The sequence below is a fragment of the Pinus tabuliformis genome, chromosome 6 (assembly GCF_031772625.1).
Source record: "Pinus tabuliformis cultivar Carrire ecotype Pingquan chromosome 6, CPIR1, whole genome shotgun sequence".
NCBI classification, from domain to species: domain Eukaryota; kingdom Viridiplantae; phylum Streptophyta; class Pinopsida; order Pinales; family Pinaceae; genus Pinus; species Pinus tabuliformis.
In genome coordinates this window covers 99,066,985-99,090,014 of record NC_142292.1, presented here as the reverse complement: position 1 = coordinate 99,090,014, position 23,030 = coordinate 99,066,985, and the positions used below count along the sequence as shown (strand labels likewise).

Here is a 23,030-nt window from a genome sequence, read left to right as displayed (position 1 = left end):
AAGTGTGGAAAGATAGGAAGAGATCATGATAATATACAACAAAGGTAGAAGATATTCAACATCTAAAGTTCAAGAAGATTTGACTAGAATATCTCCCGGAAGGATGTGAAGACTCTGATAGAAATCGGAAAAAGATATAGACCCTTGATAATAGATATTTGTGGGAGATATGTCAATCTGCATGCAAGATGTTCATACTTAGATGAAGATTTCATCTTGAAAGATCATCACAAAGGTAACCTTGATTTAAAAGTGTTCATTATTTTTAAACTAATATCTAGATGGGCTTATGTAGGACTGCCAGAGGAAAATCTATGGATGACTTCCAAATGAACCATATAGAAGGATGTAATGTCCCTCCGAAAATTATGGCATGAAAGCATAATGACAAGAAGCAAAGCAAGATGGAAAATTTGATGGATCACTTTCTGAATAGTTCATGACATGACTGGATCATGGACAAAAGCGATGGATGATATGTGCCCTATGTAGAAGTTCCCAAAAGATGAAGACTCCTTGACAAAGAATAAATTCATGACATCGAAGTTAGGATCTCTTCAAGCAGCTAGTTGTTTTAGGATCTCTACATGAGGAGCTGCAATAGGTCTCTGGTTAAGAGGGAGCCTGAAAAGAAGTTTCTTACTTAATTCCTAAGCAGGGATCTCAAGTACATTCATTCGTGATAGGAATGAGTACATTCTTTTAATGGAATATGTCCTCCTAGTTTGAAAAGGAGAGATAGACATGTCATTTTATTCTTCACCTGGGAAACATAATGGAGGATTGTGTAATCATTTGGCATCTGATACTCTTAGGGGATGAGATAGGGCATCCCATGAAAGAGTAGTCGTGGAGGACCGATATTATTTGTGGGACTAGGGAGTCCAAGAAAAGAATAGTCCTCATGGAGCATATCTTGAGAGAACTCGGGCGGGATATGTTTCGAGAGAGACAATGATGAGTGTGTCTATAAATCATTGTTCTCGCCAGCATTGTGCTCTGATCTTGCGGAGAGATAGATTTGTTACTCAAGGCCTTGCTATATAACAATGTTGGTTAATATGATGTTATACAAATGAGTTACAAATCAAAATTCTTCTTATGAGAGATTCTTCTGATTGAGAAAGTCTAAGTACCATTATGAATACCTCCCTAGTTAAGAGCGAGTGTTGAAAAGTGTAACTAGGTTCAGTCTTCATAATGACATGCAATTATGATTTATATAATGAGATGTAAATAAGAAAAATAAAATTATTATATTGACTTGCTTCATGGGTTCCATGAGCAAGAGATTTTTTTTTGAGTCAAGACTCCCACTGAGAGTCTTTAGGATTTATTTATCATCTAGTCATAAAATGTTAGAGTCATTGTCATGTAAATGAAGTCATGTTACACTTTGTAAAAGGTCAATCTTGTCTATGTAAAGTATCCTCCAAGAACTTGTCACCTAACCTCTTCAAGGTAGCCTACAAACGATGAAGAAATTGCTAGATAAAGTCAGCCTAACTCTAGCTGTCAAGTCAGCCTAAAGACCCAGTGAAGAGGTGTATAAATAGAAGAACTCGACCTCCATTCAAAGCAAGAAATTCGATTTGAATTCGGTCTAAGAGAAGTGTGAAGAAAGTGCGAAGTAAGGACAATGAAAGGGTTTCTTCTAGGGCCGCGAAAGTCATTCTTCTGGGACAGCGAAGAAGGGATCTTCTAGATCAGCGAAAGAGGCATTCTTCTGGGGTAGTAAACAAGATTCTTTTGGGCATACAAAGAAGAATTCTTCTGGGACCTGCGAAGTAGGGTTTCTTCTAGGATAACAAAGGAAGGTATCTTCTAGGGTAGCAAAAGAAGACTCTTCTGGGTAATCGAAGTAGAGACCGAGTTTCTCTAGAAGACCTAGAGACCGAGATTCTCTAGGGAAGTTGTGAAGGAGCAGTGGAAAAGATAGAGACCGAGTTTCTCTAGGAGTCGAGGAGAAGCAGTTCAAGATCAAGAAGAAAGGTGAAGGAAGGAAGAGGTAGAGCATCAAGGTTAGTGACAAGGTTCTTGAGAGGATACTAGAGTCAAGGGTCTATGTCATGGTCTTGGTACTTATCAATTGAAGATCTAGAAGAAGAATTTTGATCGGGTTTTCCTCTCAAGAGGTGAGAGGTTTTGGCCCTGGTTAAACAACCCTACATACTGTGTCACTTGTCTTTTATGGATATTGGTAATTATCTTGATAAAAGAAAAAAATAATACGCTAACAAAGAAAATACTATAAGATTAAGAAGTAAAAGTGCATCACAAGAAATTATCAAGCATAGAAATTGTTATCTTTGAATGCCCTAGATTTCTCAACATGAATGAGTCAATGAAAGAATATGGAGTGATCCTAAGGCCTATTCACAAGAGAGACTCAATTGTATGGTTTGCTTACTTGAGAAGCAAGGTGTAAGGCTCTCTAGGAAGGGCTAAGGGGATTTCAAGGCCTAGGGTTTGAGGATAAGACTTGTAAAGGAGATACCTAGTCCTAGAAATCTTTGTGGAAACTTGGTTTTCAAGTGGTCTTTGTGAAACTAGCTTTAATAAGTTGTGGGACCATACGGGACCAAGTGGACCCAAAATTAGGTCAAGTGGAATTGGTCACTCCAGGAGGGGCTTGACCTAATTATGGAATAGAAGAGGATCAATGGGAAAATATTCTTGGAATAGAATGCAATGATCCAAATGAGGTCACTAGCCAAGGGAAACCTAGGGAAAGAAATGGTCCTTGAGCTAGGACTTGCTATATCTCGATATCTCATCGTTAGATTTGCTTCAAATTTGGAGGGCCTCTAGAGAAAACTTCAACGCAGTTGTGGACTAAAAATAGAAGTGTTTGTATGGATGGATTATGAGATAATTGATGCCCTAGCTGACCTATGTAGGCTATGCCTAGAAAAAGAGGGAGGTGAAAAGAATAAGCGTTGAAAACAATCATCAATGGAGGATTGGTGACTTGTCCTTGGGGAGAGATAAAGTCAAGGAAAATTTGTAGTTTGGAATAGATTTAGTTGGTCAAGGAGGCCTTGAAAACAACTTCGCATGGCATTAGGGCATGAGAGAAGCAAGTTCAAGGTCTTTACACTTCAATTTGCAATATTTGATGACTTACCAAGATAAATTTTAACACAAATTATCTCTAAGAACATTCACTCATTCATACATGGCCAATGACATGATGGAACACTATAAAATATCAAATCGCATAAGAAAATCAATAAATTTTCAGCCTACTATAATGAAAATCCTAGCAACAGGCATGTGACAAAAGTAAATAACAAGAATAGAATTAAAAGAGTGCTTACATGTAAGAAAGAGTATATACAATGATCAAGATATGCCAATAGAGAAGCTCCAAGACAAAATGAAAGAGATCCAAACATCAAAATTCATCCAAACTCATCCTCCAAGAAGGATAGTGAAATTCTCACAAGAGGATATAACCCAATCCAAGTGACAACGATCAAAATGAATCATCCCACTTTATTGATATAGTCCCTAATGAATTTGATTTAGCTAAATTGACCTAATTGAGCCCTTAAAATAAAATAATGTGCATAATAATAATAATACTTTTGGTGACAAGCCCACCAAATAGCTCAATAATGTAAAGATAAGCCTCTCAAGAGGGTTGAATGATCAACAAAGTGAGTTGTTGGGCCTTTGATGAGGCCTAATGAGGTCCAAAAAGGTGCCATGATGTAGAAATGGACTCCAAACATAGTGGACAATGGGTTTGCCCCTTGTTTTCCAAACAAGAACCTATGTTGCTCCTAAGTGGGTGTGGGGGTACAAGGACATCATCATGGGTCTCCAAATAGATCAAATATGCCTGTAGACTAAGGCATGGGTTAATGACACCACCCCTCCCTCTATAGCGGGAGACATCCTAGAACATCTTCCAAGTGTATGGTGCAACTGCCAGGCTGGCTGGGCATGGGGAACCAAGTGTATCAATCCTCATCCCAAAGGTGGAACATGAGCCATCGATGAGTGTTGTTGGGGATCCATGAAGTAATATCTGCTATGGTGGAGGCCCATGGCTCTAAACGCTCACCCTACAAGCGCCAATGTGGCCCTCTAGAGGGCTAGGACCCCGTATAGGGAGACCAAGCCCCAAATGAAGACCCACCTACAATCATGCATAAGATCCAATGTGTCCCCTTGCCCTCCAATACAACAAGTCATCAGAATAATGAAGTAATAAAGCTTACAAGTCATGGGATCAATAGGGCACTTCATGTTGGCATGCCCTTCTGTAGTGGGCTTTGGCATGTACAAGTGTCTCCAATCTCAGTAGTGGTTTAACCAAAGACCCTATTAGGTGGTTTCAACCTTTAAAGGGGGGACATGTCCATGGTACATCCCTCAAGTGGTAGGTGGCAAGTGATATAATAATGGAATGGAGTGGGGATCAAGGGAATCATTCAGACCACATGTCAAGGTACAATGGTAGCTATAATAAAAGAAACCGACACCTGGGTATGTGAGTGTAGGAGGGAGAAAATCGTGGTTCATGAGTTACCCCAACCTTTGTTTTTCCACCCTTTTTCATATGCCTTTTGTCTTTTATTGATTTTTCTTCATAACTGCTTGGGGTTCCGGGGGTAAGAGCATGATGAGTAATATGTATCATTGGATACCCCCTTAAGTTGGGGTGGTTCATTGCCCACTAGGGGTTGGGACAATCATGGGTTCCTTAATGATGGAGGGGGCTCATTTAGGGCCCATAGGAACCAGGGTGATGGCCATGGGTAAGGGGTAGAGCTCATGATTGGCTTTTGCCCACGTGCTAAATTTGTATGTCCCGACCATATTTTGCATGCTCTGGTACATTACCTGTTGAGAGTGACCAAATTATGTTTTTTCTTTTCTTTTTAGTTGCATCAACCTCTGGGACATCGTTCCAAGCCCGACCCAAGGTGTAGACAAGGAGAGGGGGGGGCGGGGGCTAACCCTATGTGGACACGGTGGACACATGTAGACCTGGATGGGAAAATAGATAAATGGGGCTAAAATAATTGGAACAGGAGTGATGTAGCTGGTATCAAGAAGTAGGACCGCGCAACCAAAATCGGGATTTCCCATGTAGTGCCAACCCAAAACCCAAATTCTCAGTAAAGGGGATCCCACTGGACTAGGATACAAGGGTAACCACGAAATCAGGCAGTGGAGATAAGAATACAAACATAACCCACTCTTTCCGCCAAATTCCCCCACCAATTCATGCCCAAAAGTGCCCATGACAAGTAAGGAAAATTACTCAAGTATACCAATGAAAAGTCATACCTTTGGGGTCAGGAGGCCAACCTTCAAACATCCATTCATAGCAGATGGGCGAGGAACCACATGGCTGGCTCAAGTGGCAGAGAAAGTGGCACATCGAGTTATCTGAGGGCTGCAAGGGGCTGCTAGCTGCCAGCTGAGGACCGTCTAGGAGAAAAAATTTCTCCTATGCATACTAACCACATGTGATGGGTAACAGGGCCAATTGGCGAAAATGGAGAAACTCCAAATTGTGTATTGAAATGCTCCAATTGCGATGACAACAAGATTGACAAAATATTGATGGCTAAAGGGCGGTGATCGGAGAACGTGGCTCTGATACCAATATAACGAACAAAGTTCGTATACACAATAGAGTAATGTTCATAATACTTGGAAGATGTAAACATCCACAGTAGGACAAGTAATTGTATATTGGATAATGTATATATAATTGATATGAGATGATTACAAATGAGGGTGAGAGCCTGCTTTTATACCCTAGGCAGATGCCCCTTCACAAATGGACATCTCCTTAGAACAAGACTCTTCAATACTAACTATTAGTTAGTTAATCATTAACTATGGTTATTATTGTTTACATTATTTTTGTTATTTTCTATAAATTATATTCATAATAGTTTTCCTCTCAAGATTGGAGAGGTTTTGGCCCCGGCTAATAGCCTACAGCTTGTGTCTTTTGTCCCATTGTTCTTTATGATTTGGTAGCAGTTTGATGAAAGAAGAACATATAATAATAATCAAATCAAGAAGAATCTAAGTAAGAAAAGTAAAAAGTCTTCACAAACAGTTATCATCACTAGGGAAATCATCTCATCTCTTTGCCCTAGATTTCTCAACACTAGTTAAATTGGTTTTAGTGTTATTCTAGAAGTTCATTTACTTGTTAGTTAATATCAATCATAAAATGTCATCTAAAATTCCAACAAATCGTGTACATAAACTTGCCAAGACTGTATAGAAATTTCTTGTGATTAAATAAGGCCAAAGGAATTGCACAATTTTTTTAAAGTTTACAATCCTAGATTGACATTTTAAGTACAATTCTAGCTTTACATTGTTAGATCCTGTCAATAGGACTTTTATTATTATTTTTCCTGCTCACAAGGTCTATGGGTAGGTGTCGAACTCAACAACACTGTGCTCAGACCAGCCATTAACTATGTCTGAGCCGACAAGTTAAACTGAGTCAATCATTGAATCAGCCTCCAGTCAAGTCAATGCCTCAACCAGTCAGAGTTGGCAGATTAGATTTGACTCAGCTGAGTCTGAAAACTCTGGTCAATAATAATATCACATAGAATGTGGTGTCAAGTTTCAACAACAGTAAAGTATATCCTGAATATTAAAGCAAGATTAGAGAAGATGACATACTTAAATTTACAATACTATGACTCTCTAATACAATTAAAAAACTCTACCTAAATGCCTTTTGCATTTTACAAGTTTGCACGTTACAACAAAATTAGTACTTGAACCACAATGCCCTCTAGTGTAAAAAAGATTACAACTTGGATTAGTTCATTTATTATCACAACTATTCTCGTGTATTTAGTTGATCTATCATTGCAATCATAATCTTTCGAATACCAATTCAAAACCATAATCATGATTCAGCGTTACCCCCTAAGATCCATAATTCAATCTCCATTTAACTTCATTTTATCCATTGAATGAGAACTGCAAGGTAAATACCATTGTTTAGAAAAACATTTTTCCATATATACATATGGTTGATCTTTTCTTTTGTCAATGATCCCAACCATCTATTGATTTTTTGGGGGCTTTTAAGTGCTTTACATGGCAGACATACAAAAGGTCAAATTTTCAACTCATTTTATATTAACAAAAGGGTTTTTAGATAGAGGAGGAATGACCTGTTATAGAGTTTTTGTGAATCCAACGTTTCGGACTACCAAGTGAGTCCATCATCAGGGGATGCGTCAATAGATATTCTTCAGATCTTAATGATGTATCCAGGAGCTAGATTTAGGTCCTAACCGGAGAGGGTGTTTGCAGATAGCAAATTTAGGAATGAGATTGTCAAACATCCTCTCCAGTTAGGACCTAAATCTAGCTCCTAGATACATCATTAAGATCTGAAGAATATCTATTGACACATCCCCTGATGATGGACTCACTTGCTATTCCGAAATGTTGGGTTCACAAAAACTCTATAACAGGTCATTCCTCCTCTATCTAAAAACTATCCTCACCTGTATGGATTCATTATTTAACAACAAAAGGGTTGTCAATTATGCTCCTCAGACATCCCTACACGTTACAATTGACAAGAGTTCTTCTATGAACCCAAGTTATGATTTATCAAGTTTTTCATGTAATATATATAGTATTTGAATCCAAAGACTGCACGCACCATATCAATACCAGTTTCTGTACTGATCTGTTAAAAGACTTCGTATGAGAAATATCGAAGTGGTTTTCGTTACTAAGAGTCCAGTATATAAGGACAATATGGTTGCAGTTTTTAACACACAACCGTATTGGAGCCCATTACATACCAGCCATGATACTGGAATACTTGAAAAGAGATGGTGACGACCTTGTGTAGTTAAATGGTACAAAAGTAAAGAGGTTATCCAAGGTACATGAATCTGCAGACGACCAATTTGTATCAGAACTGCTTAAATAGCTTCATCAAAACTCATATACAACTAGAATAGTGGATCTATTACAGCTTGGACAGAGGGAGCTTAGTCTCTTCCAAAATTTGTTGTGAAAACTTTGCAAAAGACATCTGGCAATCACAAATGGAATGTATACAATTGCAGAAAATAACAGGTATTCATCGCATACTAGGTTCCAGAAAAATGAGCAGCTTATGATAGATTAGGAATCAAATTATTATGAATCTAATCATCATCTAGTAAGTAAATGACACCAGAAATTTCACTATTATTAATTTGGTGTTTCACTTGCATCGGAGGTACAGTTGCTGTTTGTGAATGATCTAACAATGAGACAGAAGCAAGTGGTTTTGTACTTGAACCTACTGTGCCTTGAAATTTTCTAGTGCACATATCTGAAACTGGAGAGAGAAAAGAGGCATTATCTTGAATTCCTTCCATACATTGTGTGGGGTTTCCTGGTATACCTGAAATAGGAAGTTGTAAACATGAAGCATAAGCCTCACAGTTCTGTGTGGTACTTTGTGAAGGAAGCGCTCCATTAACTTGCACACCAGTTGATGCAGTAAACCTATCTGGAACATGTGTAGGCAACTCTGAGGGGAAGGTTGGGACAAATAACTGAGAGGAATATTCACTAGAAGAATTTGTTGCATGTTGGACATGTTGCCACTGAGTTACAGAACCTGCCACTAAGAAAATGCATCTTATGTTTCATTACTAAACAAAAAACAGTAGATCAAGAAATAGTAATACACATCAAACAGCAAAAACATGACAACACAGGTAACCCTCCTTATATAAGCAAGAAGAGCTAAATGCCAGCTTTGCAACCTATTCATTAATTGATTATATAAGAATAATTTTCTTGCATAGAAAGACAAAAGAGTGCAGTGAGATAGCATAATCATTATATAAAAGATGACATGATTAGTAACATCTACAGATTACACATACAAGGTGAACTATGGCCTTTATATTTAAAGATCATTTCAAATGGATGCTTGGACTGCCAACATTTAGATCAATACAAGGAAACTGAAAAGAAATAAAACACACATATCCATACCCACCTAACAATAATACAAGGCATCTAACATCCACCGAAAAAATATAAGATAATAATGTCTGCTAAAATCATTAGAATGAAACCAATCAAAATAATAATATTTCTGTACAGAGGGTTTGGGATATCTGGTTTGTTTGTCGACAAGTTTCTAGCACAACAGTTTTTACAGGCCCTGTTGAAAACCAAAATGATTTTTTCCCAAAATCCATAGCATTTAGTTGGATTGTTCATGGGTACATTAGGGGATGGAATGGTTGATCAGTTCACCATCCAGCATTGATGATTGACAAGTGCTAGTCAGACATGGCACATTGTTGCAAGTCTTCATTGCTAAAATGTTTAGGATTGGAAGGTATTCTGGGCAGGTGATTCACTGACAATGTGCATCTAGAAGACAACACATTTACAATCTCATGTCAGTTGGACAGGTTTTCAGGCAGCAGTGCCTCATGTTTGCATATCCATTGCAGTGTTTAGAGCTGGTATAGAAGGTTGAAGATTCTGAAAGGTTTTGCTCAGATTAGTGCCTTCTCACTCTTGATTTCAAGATTCGCTTGCTTGGAAATTTTGCATTTCTTGAAAATCATTTGTTTTTGGATTTAATCATATATTTGATGACCCTTCATGGAGATGTGAACATGGTTTGAATTTGAGGCAAGTTAGAAAACTTGATGTTTTTAGAGGATTTTCTATTTTTTACAAATTTGGTCCTTTTTCAGCAGCAAATTACATCTTTGGTGACCCGGAATGGGATTTCTTGAGGGTTTAGATGTTAGAAGATTTTGGTAGCATGAAATTTTGGTCTATTTTTAGCCTTGAATTTTTTAATGTGACTATAGTATGGGGGACCCAGTATGGCATACAGTATTAGAAACAAATTCCAGGGCATTCCAAGTAATTTGAATATTAGGGCCTGGATCCATTATGGCAGCTTCTAGAAGATTCTTGGTGGGCCCTGTTACCCACCACCTGTGGGTAGTGCATATGGGAGAAATTTTTTCTCATGGATGGTCCTCAGATGGCAGCCAGCAGCCCCTTGCAACCCACAGATAGATCGATGTGCCATTTCCCCCGCCACCTGAGCCAGCCATGTGGTCCCTCGCCCATCTGCTATGAATGTATGTTTGAAGGTGGGCCTCACGACCCCAAAGGTATGGCTTTTCATTGGTATAGTTGAGTAGTTTTCCTTGTCATGCCCACTTTTGGGCATGAATTAGTGGGGCGATTTGGCAAAAAGAGTGGGTTAGGCTTGTATTCTTGTCTCCATTGCCTAATTTCGTGGTTACCCTTGTATCCTAGTCTCGTGGGATCTCCTTTACGGGCCATTAGTTTTAGGGTCAACACTACATTGGAAATCCCGATTTTGGTTGCATGGTCCCGCTTCCCAACACCACATGCATTACTCCATTTCCACTCATTTGAGCCCCATTCATCTATTTTCCCATCCCGGTCCACATGTGTCCATTGGGTCCACATAGGGTTAGCCTCCCCCTCCCCTTGTCCACACTTTGGGTCAGGCCTAGAACGATGCCCTAGAGGTTGATGTGACTAAAAAGAAAATAAAAAGCATAATTTGGCCACTCTCAACAGGAAATGTACCACAAAATGCAAAAGATAGTCAGGACATACAAATTTAGCAAGTGGGCAAAAGCCAAACATGAGCTTTACCCCTTATATATGGCCATCACCCTAGTTTCTATGGGCCCCAGATGAACCCCCCTACATCATTAAGGAAGCCATGATTGTCCCAACCCCTAGTAGGCAATGAACTGCCCCACCTCAAGGGGGTATCCACCGCTATATATTACACATGAGGCTGTCCATCCATTGGCGTCCCGAGCAGTTATAAATAAAAATCAATTAAAGGTAAAAGGCATATGAAGAATGGTGGAAAAACAAAGGCCGGGGTAACTCATGTACCACGATTTGCTCCCGCCTACACTCATACACCCAGGTGTGGGCCTCCCTTGTTATAGCTACCCAATGCACCTTGACATGTGGTTTGGATGATTCCCCTGATCCCCACTCCATTCCATCATTATATCATTTGCCACCTACCTATTAAAGGATGTACTATGGGCATGCCACCCCCTTTAGAGGTTGAAATCACCTAATAGGGTCCTTGGTTAACCCCCTTTTCAACTTGGAGACACTTGTACTTGCCAAAGCCCACTATGGAAGGGCATGCCACCATGAAGTGCCCCATTGATCCCATGACTTGTAAGCATTATTACTTGATTATTATAATGATTTTTTGTATTGGAGGGCAATATAGCGAATTGGATCTTATGTAGGATTGCAGGTAGGTCTTCATTTATTGCTTGGTTTCCCTATATGGGGTCCTAGCCCTCCAGAGGGCCACATTAGCACTTGTAGGGTGAGCATTGAGAGCCATGGGTCTCTTCCATAGCAGATATTACTTCATGGATCCCCAACAGTGTTCATTGATTGCTTGTGTTCCACCTTTTGGATGAGGATGATGCACCTGGTCCACCATGCCCAACCAGCTCCATAGTTGCACCATACACTTAGCAGATGTTTTAGGATGCCTCTCACTACAGATGGAGGGTTTATGTCATCACTATAGCCCCTATAGATGGTCTACAGGCATATTTGATCCATTTGGAGACTCATGAGGATGTCCTCATGCCCCCATACCCACTTGGGGGCACCAGAGGTTCTTGATTGGATAACAAGGGCCCAACCCCTTGTCCACTATGTTTGGAGTCCTTTTCTTTATCATGGCACCCGTTGGACTTCATCACGCCTCCTCAAAGCCCAATGACTCACTTAGCAAATCATCCGACCCTCTTGAGAGGCTTATCTATACACTATTGAGCTATTTGGTGGGCTTGTCACCAAAAGTTTTGTTATTACGCACATTATTTTATTTTAGGGGCTAAATTAGGCCTGATTAGCCAAATCGAATTCATCAGGAAGTGTATAAATAGAAGTGTGATGGAATCATATCATCATCACTTGGATTGGCTTATTCTCTCTTGTGAGATTTTCGCTATTCTTTTGGAAGACGAAATTGGATGAATGATGAATTTTGATGTTTGCATCTCTTCATTTTTGTCTTGGAGCTTCTATATTGGCATATAATGATGAATGGATATACTTAATCTCACATGTAAGTACTCTATTAATGCTATTTGGTGATTTTCTTATGTCACATGCATGTTGCTAGGGATTTTCGCTATACTAGGCTGAAATTTGTTGTTTTTCTCATGTGACATGGTGGAGATTTGTCTTTTTATAGCATTGCATCATGTCATGGGCCATGTTTGAATAAGTGAATATTCCTAGAGATATATTGTTGAAATTTTATCTTGATAAGTCATCATATATTGCATATCAAAGTATAAAGATCTTGAAGCAATTGTCCCATGCCCTAATTACCGTGCGAAATTTTGTAGAGGCCTCCTTGACTAAGTGAAATCATCCCAAGCATTGGAATCTCCTTGACTTCATTTCCCCCAAAGGATTAGGCACTAATCCTCCAAAGGTGTTCACCCAAAAGCATATTTTTCTCACCTTCTCTCTTTCTCTCTACGCCTAGCCTACATAGGTCAGCTAGGGCATCAATTATCTCAACATATGGCCATCCAAACACTTCAATTTTTGGTCCACAACTGCATTGGAGTTTGCTCTAGAGGCCCTCCAAATTTGAAGCAAATATGACAATGGGATCTCAAGATATTGCAAGCCCTAGCTCGAGGACCGTTTCTTGCCCTAGGTTTCCCTTGGCTAGTGACCTCATCTGGATCATTGCATTCCATTCCAAGAATATTTGTCCATTGATCCTCTTCTCTTCCACAATTAGGTCAAGCCCTCCTTGAGTGACCAATTCCTCTTACTTGACCTAATTTTGGGTCCACTTGGTCTCGTGTGGTCTCGCAACTTTTTGAAGATAATTTCACAAAGACCATTTTGGAACCAAGTTTTCACAAGGGTTTCTAGGACTAGGTCCCTCCTTCATAAGTCTTATTTGCAAACCCTAGCCCTTGAAATCCCCTTGGCCCTTCTTAGAGAGCCTTACACCTTGCTTCTCAAGCAAGTAAACCATACATTTGAGTCTCTCTTGTGAATAGGCCTAAGGAACCATTCCTTACCTCTTCGTTACTCATACATCTAGTAATTCCCTTCATACCTAGTCTCCTCCCATCAGTGTAAGTCTGTAAAGAGCAGGGAACCTTAGCTAAGGCTATTGCTCCATTATTGCCCTTGACCTAGTAGTTTCCCTTTAGGATCCCCTCCTAGGACCCCTTATAGTTTGAGCAGTAATATTTTTGGCGTCGTTTCCAAGGACACAAGACAAGTGTTGTGTTCCCCATACGACATATTGAAATATCATTATTGGCGACTCCATTGGAAGAACGAAGCCCTAGTTCTTCATTGAACTTTAAGGTCGATGCTTGTAGGGTGAAGCAAGCATTTTTCTAGGCATCTTTAAATTCACCCTGGCGACTCATACATAATTTACATGTTTATCTCAAATAGGGTGTCTTTCTTTGATGATTTTCCCGCTTTGGACATCAATAACGTCCTTGGGCACCCTAATCATGTCACAAGAAGGATGGTGCATGGTGTGCTCGTGTTTTATGGTGATCCATTCTCCGCAATTGACCATGTAGAAAGATTAAATGCACATGCTTCAAAAGAGAAATTGGTTCACCAGGATGTCCTTATGTTGTTCATGGGATCTCTCAATGGTCATAACTCATGGTTGCATGATCATGAAACTAGGAGCATCTCATCTATTGAGGAGTTCGTTGGTGACTTTCTTAGACATTTTCAAGTATAGCTTGCATTAAGCATCCAAGAGGAAACCTTCATTGAGCATCATCAAGACATTGAGAATCTAAGTAATGAGCAGGAAGATGAGTCCTCCTTGGGTCCTCATGATGAAAAAGATGATTTTGAGAGCACATGTATTAGGAAGGATGAGTCTATGGAAGGTGAAGCTGAGACTAACCTTACGTTTCTCAAGGATATTACTCTGATGACTCTCCATTTGAGAACCTTGAGGAAGGTGATCCCATTAGCCCCTTGGAATATGAGATTACTTCCACATTGAAAAGGAGAAATGGGAAATTGCTGGTCCTTAATTTGATTGTACTCCCATTTACAACACCGACAAGGAGGATGAGGCTAAGATTGGTCTTCAATTTCTCTCAGGCATTATTTATGATGACATATCCATTGATATGCTTGGGAAGGAGAATTATTATTTTCCCTTGCATGGAGAGAGGCAGTTGGAAGTAATTGATTCTCTTTTTAGGAGAGAACCAATGTTCGATATTAAGGAAATTGATAAGGCTCCCACCTATCCTCAGTATGATTCTATATTCAAATCACTTGAGCCTTTAGATTATGATTTTGGGGAAGAGAAACCCGTTGAATACAATACTTCACCTTCCCTTTTGCATTTTCCTATTGTTCATCATCTTGATTCTTCATCAAATGATTTCCTCACCCCTTTTCATATGATCTCTAGTGACCATGAGCCCCTTTACCTTCCTAGGTATGATGTTGAGAAAGAACCATCCATTAGATGCATCCCTCCTTCCCTCTCTTACCATCAGGATTGTGGACATTATCACTCCATTAAGCAACGAATATGTTCCCCCCTACTGTGTCCCAAGTCTCCTTTCTCTTCCCATCATGACCTTGTGGCATCCACAAAGCATAATACTACAAGTAATGATTTTGATAGGGAGTTCTTGAGAATGATCATTCATTCCATCGTTGTGTACTTGGAGGGAAAACCCTACACTTCCAGATGGACTTATTACCTCAAAAGGAGATCATATTTTTCCACCTTCCACCTGATTCATCCTCCATGTGATTGTGTCTGCATTCACGTTGGGATTTGCTACACAAGTAATCGTATAGGCAGGCATGTGTATATTGATTTGATGATATGTTGGTTGCATTGGCTTTATGATTACACTTAGTTTGACATTGTATTATATGCATGTTAGGTTAGGATGCATTGCATAATGATTTTGTCATTAGAACTAATGTCATATGATATTTCTCATGGTAGATTAGTTGCATTTAGATTAAATTTGCATATTTTTAATTTTTATGTTGATTTTATGGCTTAACATTAAGCATGGGTGATCATAAGACACCGTAGAAACATGTTGCCCCATGTGTTTGGTTTTTGATATGTGCAGGTAATAGGTCTACGGTAACCAAGAGATTGTTGGTGTTCTCATGACCTCTCGTTCGAGTAGCTTCACACAATTTTCCGAGAGCTCATGTCCCAGTTGGAACCAGATGTTACCCACCACCTGTGGATAGTGCGTATGGGAGAAATTTTTTCTCATGGATGGTCCTCAACCGACAACGAGGAGCCCCTTAAAACCCCTAGATAGTTCGATGTGCCATTTCCTCTACCACCTGAGCCAACCATGTGGTCCCTCGCCCATCTGTTATGAATGTATGTTTGAAGGTGGGCCTCTCGAGTCTCGACGCCAAAGGTATGGCTTTTCATTGGTATAGTTGAGTATTTTTCCTTACTTGTCATGGGCACTTGGCATGAATTGGTGGGGGGATTCGGTGGAAAGTGTGGGTTAGGTTTGTATTCTTGTCTTCTGTTGTAGCGCAATCTGGCCCAACTTAAAGGTCAAACATTTTAAAAGAAAACTTCAACACAGGATTATATTTGCAAAGTTTGACGGCACTTGTCGATATTTGTGGACATCTCTACAAATGGAAGACATTCTGGGTTTCCTGGAGAATATATTTTTATGGGAGTCATTTAATAACAAACATTATATTTGTATAATTCTCTTTTTGATAAAAATGATTCTAAAAAGGTTGTGGAAGCTCTTAAATATGAAGGCACAGGAATTATTAGTTATGGCAGAAGCGATTTGATACTAAGTTGCCTTGAAGCCATATATAAAAAGAAACAAGATTATCGTTCTGGCAGATCCCACAAGAGTCGATCGTATTTATTATTCTTGCTCAAATCCACAAAATCTCGGTGGCAAAAGACAGACGACAGTTAAAAATGAAAGTGATCCTGTAAGCATTTTTTCCCAAACTACAATTGAAGAGATCTACGGTCAATGTTAAACCTTACATCACCACTTGTGCTTTACAAAGACCACTATGAGTGGTCCCGAGGGCCAAAAAATGTTTTCAAAAAACCATCCATGTGCAACAAGATTTGGGATCCACATCGAAAAATGCCCTCCAACGCATCTCCATGTAGCATCAAACAAGGACCATGGACCCATACATTCTAAGCGCCCGCTCCAACATTACTATTTAAAATCAAAAGCTTCTGGTTGTTGTTCGAAGACTATATTAGAATAGTGTTGGGAAAAAATTTCAAATTTTATAATAGGTTTTGTTCAGATTCGTATTTTTATTTGTAAAGCTTTTAAAGAAACATTTTTTAACTGTTTAAATTTAGATTTGTAACTAATTAAAGAATTAGTTTTGACACCAATTCTTGAACAATTAGTGGGAAGAATATATAAAAATCAGAAAAGAAGACTTTGGAAGGTGAAGGAGTCCAACTCTCCATGACTGGCATTGTAATAAAAATTATCTCTGAAATCAAAGAATACATAGCAGTTTTGATTCCAGCTTTGGGAAGTTATAGTTTTGCTCTTGCTTTCATTTTTGATGAATGTTTTTCCTCTGTCAGCGTGAGTGTAATGAAGTTGGCTTCTTTTATTTAGAAGATTTACTAATGTTGTTTGATTTTAGCTGAAAGTACCAACAAAACTTATTTAAAGAAGCCTTAAAGGGTGCTCCACCACACTGTAAATTCATTCACATCTTCTCCTTCTTTCAACATTCTTTCTACAGTACTTATGCTCAGATTCTTAATTGCCTGGTATGAATTTTTTCATCTTTCTTTTCCTTCAAGACCCTGCAACCCTCAGAGTTTCTCTGGCCATTCTGTTTTGGAAAGCTAGGGTTTTAGAATTAGAAGTTTTGGTTGCAAGCCCTCATGGCCTGTCCCTCCAACCACTGATTTTAACTATTTTTATTCAATCTTAAGATGTCTCGAGCATTGGTTCCCCCACAGTCAGGAACTATATCCGAGAGTTACAACATCTCCATTGCCCAAATTCGTGGTTACCCTTGTATCCTAGTACCGTGGGATCTCCTTTATTGGCCATTAGCTTTAGGGTTGGCACTACATTGGAAATCCCAATTTTGGTTGCATGGTCCCACTTCCCGACACCACATACATTGCTCCCTTTCCACTCATTTGAGCCCCATTCATCTCCTTTCTCGTCTAGGTGCACATGTGTCCACTGGGTCCACATAGGGTTAGCCTCCCCCTCCTGTTGTCCACACCTTGGGTCGGATCTAGAACGATGCCTCAAAGATTGATGTAGCTAAAAAGAAAATAAAAAACATAATTTGGCCACTCTCAACAACAAATGTACCACAAAATCCAAAAGATGGTTGGGACATACAAATTTAGCACATGGGAAAAGTCAAACATGAGCTCTACCCCTTATATATGGCCATCACCCTAGTTCCTGTGGGCCCCAGATGAAACCCCCTTCGTCATTAAGGAACCTATGGTTGTCCCAAGCCCTGGTGGGGGATGAACTGCCCCACCTCAACGGGGTATCCACTGCTATATATTATGCATCATGCTCTCCATCCCCTAGAGCCTTAAGTAGTTATAAAGAAAAATCAATCAAAAGTAAAAGGCATATGAAGAAGGCTGGAAAAACAAAGGCGGGATAAATCAAGTATCACGTTTTTCTCCCACCTACACTCATACACCCAGGTGTGGGCCTCCCTTGTTATAGCTATCCAATGCACCTTGACATGTGGTCTGGATGATTCCCCTGATCCCCACCCCATTCCATCATTATATCATTCGCCACCTACCTCTTAAAGGATGTACTATGGACATGCCACCCCATTTAGAGGTTGAAACCACCTAATAGGGTCCTTGTTTAAACCCCTTTTAAGCTTGAAGACACTTGTACTTGCCAAAGCCCACTATGGAAGGGCATCCCACCATGAAGTTCCCCATTGATCCCATGACTTGTAAGCAATATTACTTGATTATTTTAATGATTTGTTGTATTGGAGGGCAAGGGGATGCATTGGATCTTATGCAGGATTGCAGGTGGGTCTTCATTTAGGGCTTGGTTTCCCTATATGGGGTCCTAGCCCTCAAGAGGGCCACATTGGCACTTGTAAGGTGAGCGTTGAGAGGCATGGGTCTCCGCCATAGCAGATATTACTTCATGGATCCAAAACAGTGTTTATTAATTGCTCGTGTTCCACCTTTTGGATGAGGATGATGCACCTAGTGCACCATGCCCAACCAACTCCATAGTAGCACCATACACTTGGTAGATGTTCCAAGATGCCTCCTACTATAGATGGAAGGTTTATGTCATCACTCTAGCCCCTACGGATGGTCTACATCCATATTTGATCCATTAGGAGACTCATGAGGATGTCCTCATGCCCCCATACCCACTTGGGAGCACCACAGGTTCTTGATCGGATAACAAGGGACCAACCCCTTGTCCACTATGTCTGGAGTCCTTTTCTTTATCATGGCACCCCTTGGACTTCATCAAGCCTCCTTAAAGGCCCAACGACTCACTTTGTGGATCATTCGACCCTCTTGAGAGGCTTATCTTTACATTATTGAGCTATTTGGTGGGCTTGTCACCAAAAGTTTTGTTATAATGCACATTATTTTATTTTAGTGGCTAAATTAGGATTAATTAGCTAAATCGAATTCATCAAGAAGTGTATAAATAGAAGTGTGATGGAATCATATCATCATCATTTGGATTGGATTATTCTCTCTTGTGAGATTTTCACTATTCTTTGGGAAGACAAAATTGGATGAATGGATGAATTTTGATGTTTGGATCTCTTCATTTTTGTCTTGGAGCTTCTATATTGGCATATAATGATTAATGGATATACTTATTCTCACATTAAGTACTCTTTTAATGCTATTTTGTCATTTTCTTATGTCACATGCATGTTACTGGGGATCAGGGAAAATTTTAAGAACCCCCCCTAAATTTATAAATATAATAAATGGGCGAATCTCCATGGTATATAGGAAAAATGGAAGGCGATTTTATCAATAATATAATATGTATATATAATTTTTTGGCGAATCTCTCACCAGGCATGGCGAATATTTTACTCAATTATAAAATCTTGTAAGATCTTGGCGAGTCTTTCACTAAATAATAAAACTTTGTAAAGTCCTAGTGAATCTTAGCATAGGCTACATGTTGGTTTAATTCCCCCATTTAAATAGGCTACATTCTAGGTGAATACCATGGGTCAATACCATGTGCCATTTTGGTGAATACCATGGGCCAATACCATGTGCCATTTTTATTTTTATTAATTCTAATATTAGGGTTAATAATGGTTTTTTGCATGGTATTAATAACAATCTAGTCCATGGTATTTGTCCCATAGTATTTTGGCCATAGGTTTCACCTAAATATAACCCATTTTTTGAGTGGTCGTAAATATAAGGTGACTTATGGAGTAAATATAAAAAATGTTTTATTTGTTTACCGTACCTCTCGTTTATTTATATTTTTATTAATTTACCATACCTCTTTTAAAAATATGGTATTTGGCCCATAGGATTCACTTAAATAAAACCTCTTTCTTGAGCCTTCATAAATAGAACGAGGGTTATGGACTAAATATTAAAAAAGGTTTTATTTATTTACGGTACGTCTAGTTTATTTATATTTATATTTATTTACCATACCTTTTGAGTAAGTATAATAAGATGTTTTATTTATTTACCATACCTCCACTTTACTTATATTTTTATTTGTTTACACCCTTACATGTATATAAGGTGACTTATGGAGTAAATATAAAAAATGTTTTATTTATTTACCATACCTCTCATTTATTTATATTTTTATTAATTTACCATACCTCTTTTATAAATATGGTATTTGGCCCATAGGATTCACTTAAATAAAACCTATTCTTGAAAATGGGCGAATGTATTCACTTAAATAAAATCTATTCTTGAAAATGGGCGAATGGAAGGTTGTAAGTCGTAATTTCAATGGCTAAATTTACCTTTTTTACCCTCTCCCTTAAAATAAGGTGGGCTATTTGACGTGATTTGTAAAAATGTACTATGATACAAAATATTCGCCCACTAAAAATTTAAAACCCCTTAATTTCGCCAAAGGGCGAACATTCGCCCCTAAAATTATCCTTGCTGGGGATTTTAGCTATATTAGGCTAACATTTGTTGCTTTTCTCATGTCAAATGGTGGAAATTTGTCTTTTTATAGTGTTGCATCATGTCATGGACCATGTTTGAATAAGTGAATATTCCTAGAGATATATTTTAAAATTTTATCTTGATAAGTCATCATATATTGCATATCGAAGTATAAATACCTTGAAGCAATTGTCTCATGCCCTAATTGCCATGCAAAATTGTTCTAGAGGTCTCCTTGACTAAGTGAAATCATCCCAAGCATTGGAATCTCCTTGACTCCATTTCCCCCAAAGGATTAGGCACTGATCCTCCACAGGTCATCACCTAAAAGCATATTTTTCTCACCTTTCTCTCTTTCTCTTTAGACCTAACCTACATAGGTCACCTAGGGCATCAATTATCTCACAATATAGCCATCCAAACACTTTGATTTTCGGTCCACAACTGCGTTGTTTTCTATAGAGGAACTACAAATTTGAAGCAAAACTGATAGTGGGACCTCATGATATTACAAGCCCTAACTCGAGGAGTGTTTCTTGCCCTAGGTTTCCCTTGGCTAGTGACCTCATCTGCATCATTGCATTCCATTTCAAGAAGATTTGTCCATTGATCCTCTTCTCTTCCACAATTACGTTAAGCCCCTCCTTGCATGACCAATCCTCTTACTTGACTTGACTTTGGGTCCACTAGGTCCCGCGTGGTCCCGAAACGTTTTGAAGATAATTTCACAAACACCATTTTGGAACCAAGTTTTCACAAGGGTTTCTAGGACTAGGTCCCTCCTTCATAAGGCTTATTTGCGAACCCTAGCCCTGAAATCCCCTTGGCCCTTCGTAGAGAGCCTTACACCTTGCTTCTCAAGCAAGTAAACCATACATTTGAGTCTCTCTTGTGAATATGCGTAAGGAATCACTCCTTACCTCTTTATTGACTCATTCATCTAGTGGTTCCCTTCATACTGGGTCTCCTCACATCAGTGTAAGTTCGTAAAGAGCAGGGAGCGTTAACTGAGGTGACAGTGGGCTATCGCTCCATTATTGCCCTTGGCCTAGTAGTTTCCCTTTAGGATCCCCTCCTAGGATGTAATATTTCTAATTAGCCATGGCTAATTGGAATATTTGATTTTTGCTCAATTTTGCCTTCTATAGTTAGTTATGAATAAAAAGGTGAGTAAAACGGTGAAATAACTCACTTTTAAAATAAAGTCACTCCCTAGTAGCACAATGTTGTAACTTAAAAAGGGTGTCAAGGGGGCCAAAATACCACGTAGAGGAGGGGCCCACGTAGACACTTGGAGGGACTACGCAGATAGATGGGAACATGTGGCAAGAGGGAGGCTACGTTGGAGAAGGTTGGCTCTAGGGTTTGAGAGGGGCCAATGCTATAAAGGAGAGAGGAGCCTCATTTTGGCATTCAATCATGTGCATTTGACCTAGTCACTTCGACTTAGAGCACATTGGTTGTTTAGCTAGTCTGCAACACTATTTAGTACATTGAGTGTCTCCGTTCGGAGATCTCACCCTTAGCCCCAGGGGACTTCGAGTGCCTGCTCGAGAAAGGTATTTCCATTAGTATTTTTGCAGTATTTTCATCAGTATTTTGTAGGAGGATTGAGCATCTTGGATGACTGTGCAGTCTTGAGAGGGATGACGCAGTTCTTTCTGACAAGAGTTCTGGATTGAGGTTTTGCAGGGGGATTTGTGCTGGGAGATTGAGCAAGGGATCAACCTTTGCATATTGGAGGATTTTGGTTGAGTTTCAGGCAGAGTTTTGGTGGGTTTATTTCAATGGCAGCGCAGAGCCTTGAGGGATTGCGTGGATCCTCAAGGGGGCGATTTTCGGGGGTCGACCATTTCAGAAAAGCTTTCTGGGTTTTTCTGGGTTTCTTAAGTAGAGTCCGATTCTAGAGTTTCAGTATTTTTTAAGGAGGTGAACAGCCCCAAATCCTTATTTGATTTCCAGCAGCAGCAGTAGCACGGCAGTTCTCCAGCAGCGTGGACGCAGATCAGAGAGAGACCATTCCTTTGCTATTCTGAGTGTATTTCTTCACTTGCCTTGTGCAAGTCGAGGTGCCATATTTATGATCACCTCCTATACTCATTCTATTGCTCAGTATAATAAAATGGCTTAGCATTTCTCTCTGCATTTCTTGAGTATCTACTTATATTTCATGTTTATATTATTATATGTTGCACCATTGTTATTTCCATCACTTCGAGCTTCCCAGTTATTATAACATTTATACGTATTTGGTTGGAGTTTACTCGGGTTTGGGGAATATCTCGGAAACAGGATATTATAGTGGTATCAGAGCATAGATCTGGCTCAGCCTGTGGCGCTAGCAGTCTATGACAACGAGGGAGAAACCCTACATCTATTATAGAGGTAGGAAATAAAGAGACATTGAGCGTAGGTTGGAGAACACCTACGGAAAGGGAGACTGTGTTTGGGTAGAGGACACAGAATAGGAGGAGCTTGTGGTGGACGCAGAGCAGAAGGATCCGACGGTAGACGAGGACGGGAAGAGATTTGCAGATATTCTCCTCAAATCAGTGCAGGATCTGTCGAGGCAGATTGAGGTGATGGGGCAGAGATTCACGGCAGTAGAGGCTAGACAGCGTGAGAGCCCACGGGTTTTCCAGGTTGGTGAGGGATCGGGTGCATCCCACCATTGGCCAGAGCAGTGTGATACTACGCAGCAGGTGGCCTCACATGCCCCTACATGCTCTACCATGCCCACTTTCTTAGGAGAAAACACGGGGGTTGGAGC

The 23,030-nt window shown here is 39.5% G+C and overlaps 1 protein-coding gene across 4 annotated transcripts in view; it reads right to left on the bottom strand.

The window, feature by feature from the left end:
* Positions 1-7,409: 7,409 nt before the first annotated feature.
* The window catches only part of LOC149257442 (uncharacterized), a 454,745-nt gene continuing 439,124 nt past the window's right edge, over positions 7,410-23,030 (bottom strand). For 2 of the 4 annotated variants that reach the window (XM_089414300.1, XM_089414306.1), the window contains one exon: positions 7,923-8,641. In XM_089414300.1, the coding sequence (XP_089270426.1) occupies positions 8,175-8,641 (467 nt within the window). In that variant the 3' untranslated portion in view covers positions 7,923-8,174. The other 2 variants (XM_089414304.1, XM_089414302.1) reach the window with 2 other exon arrangements.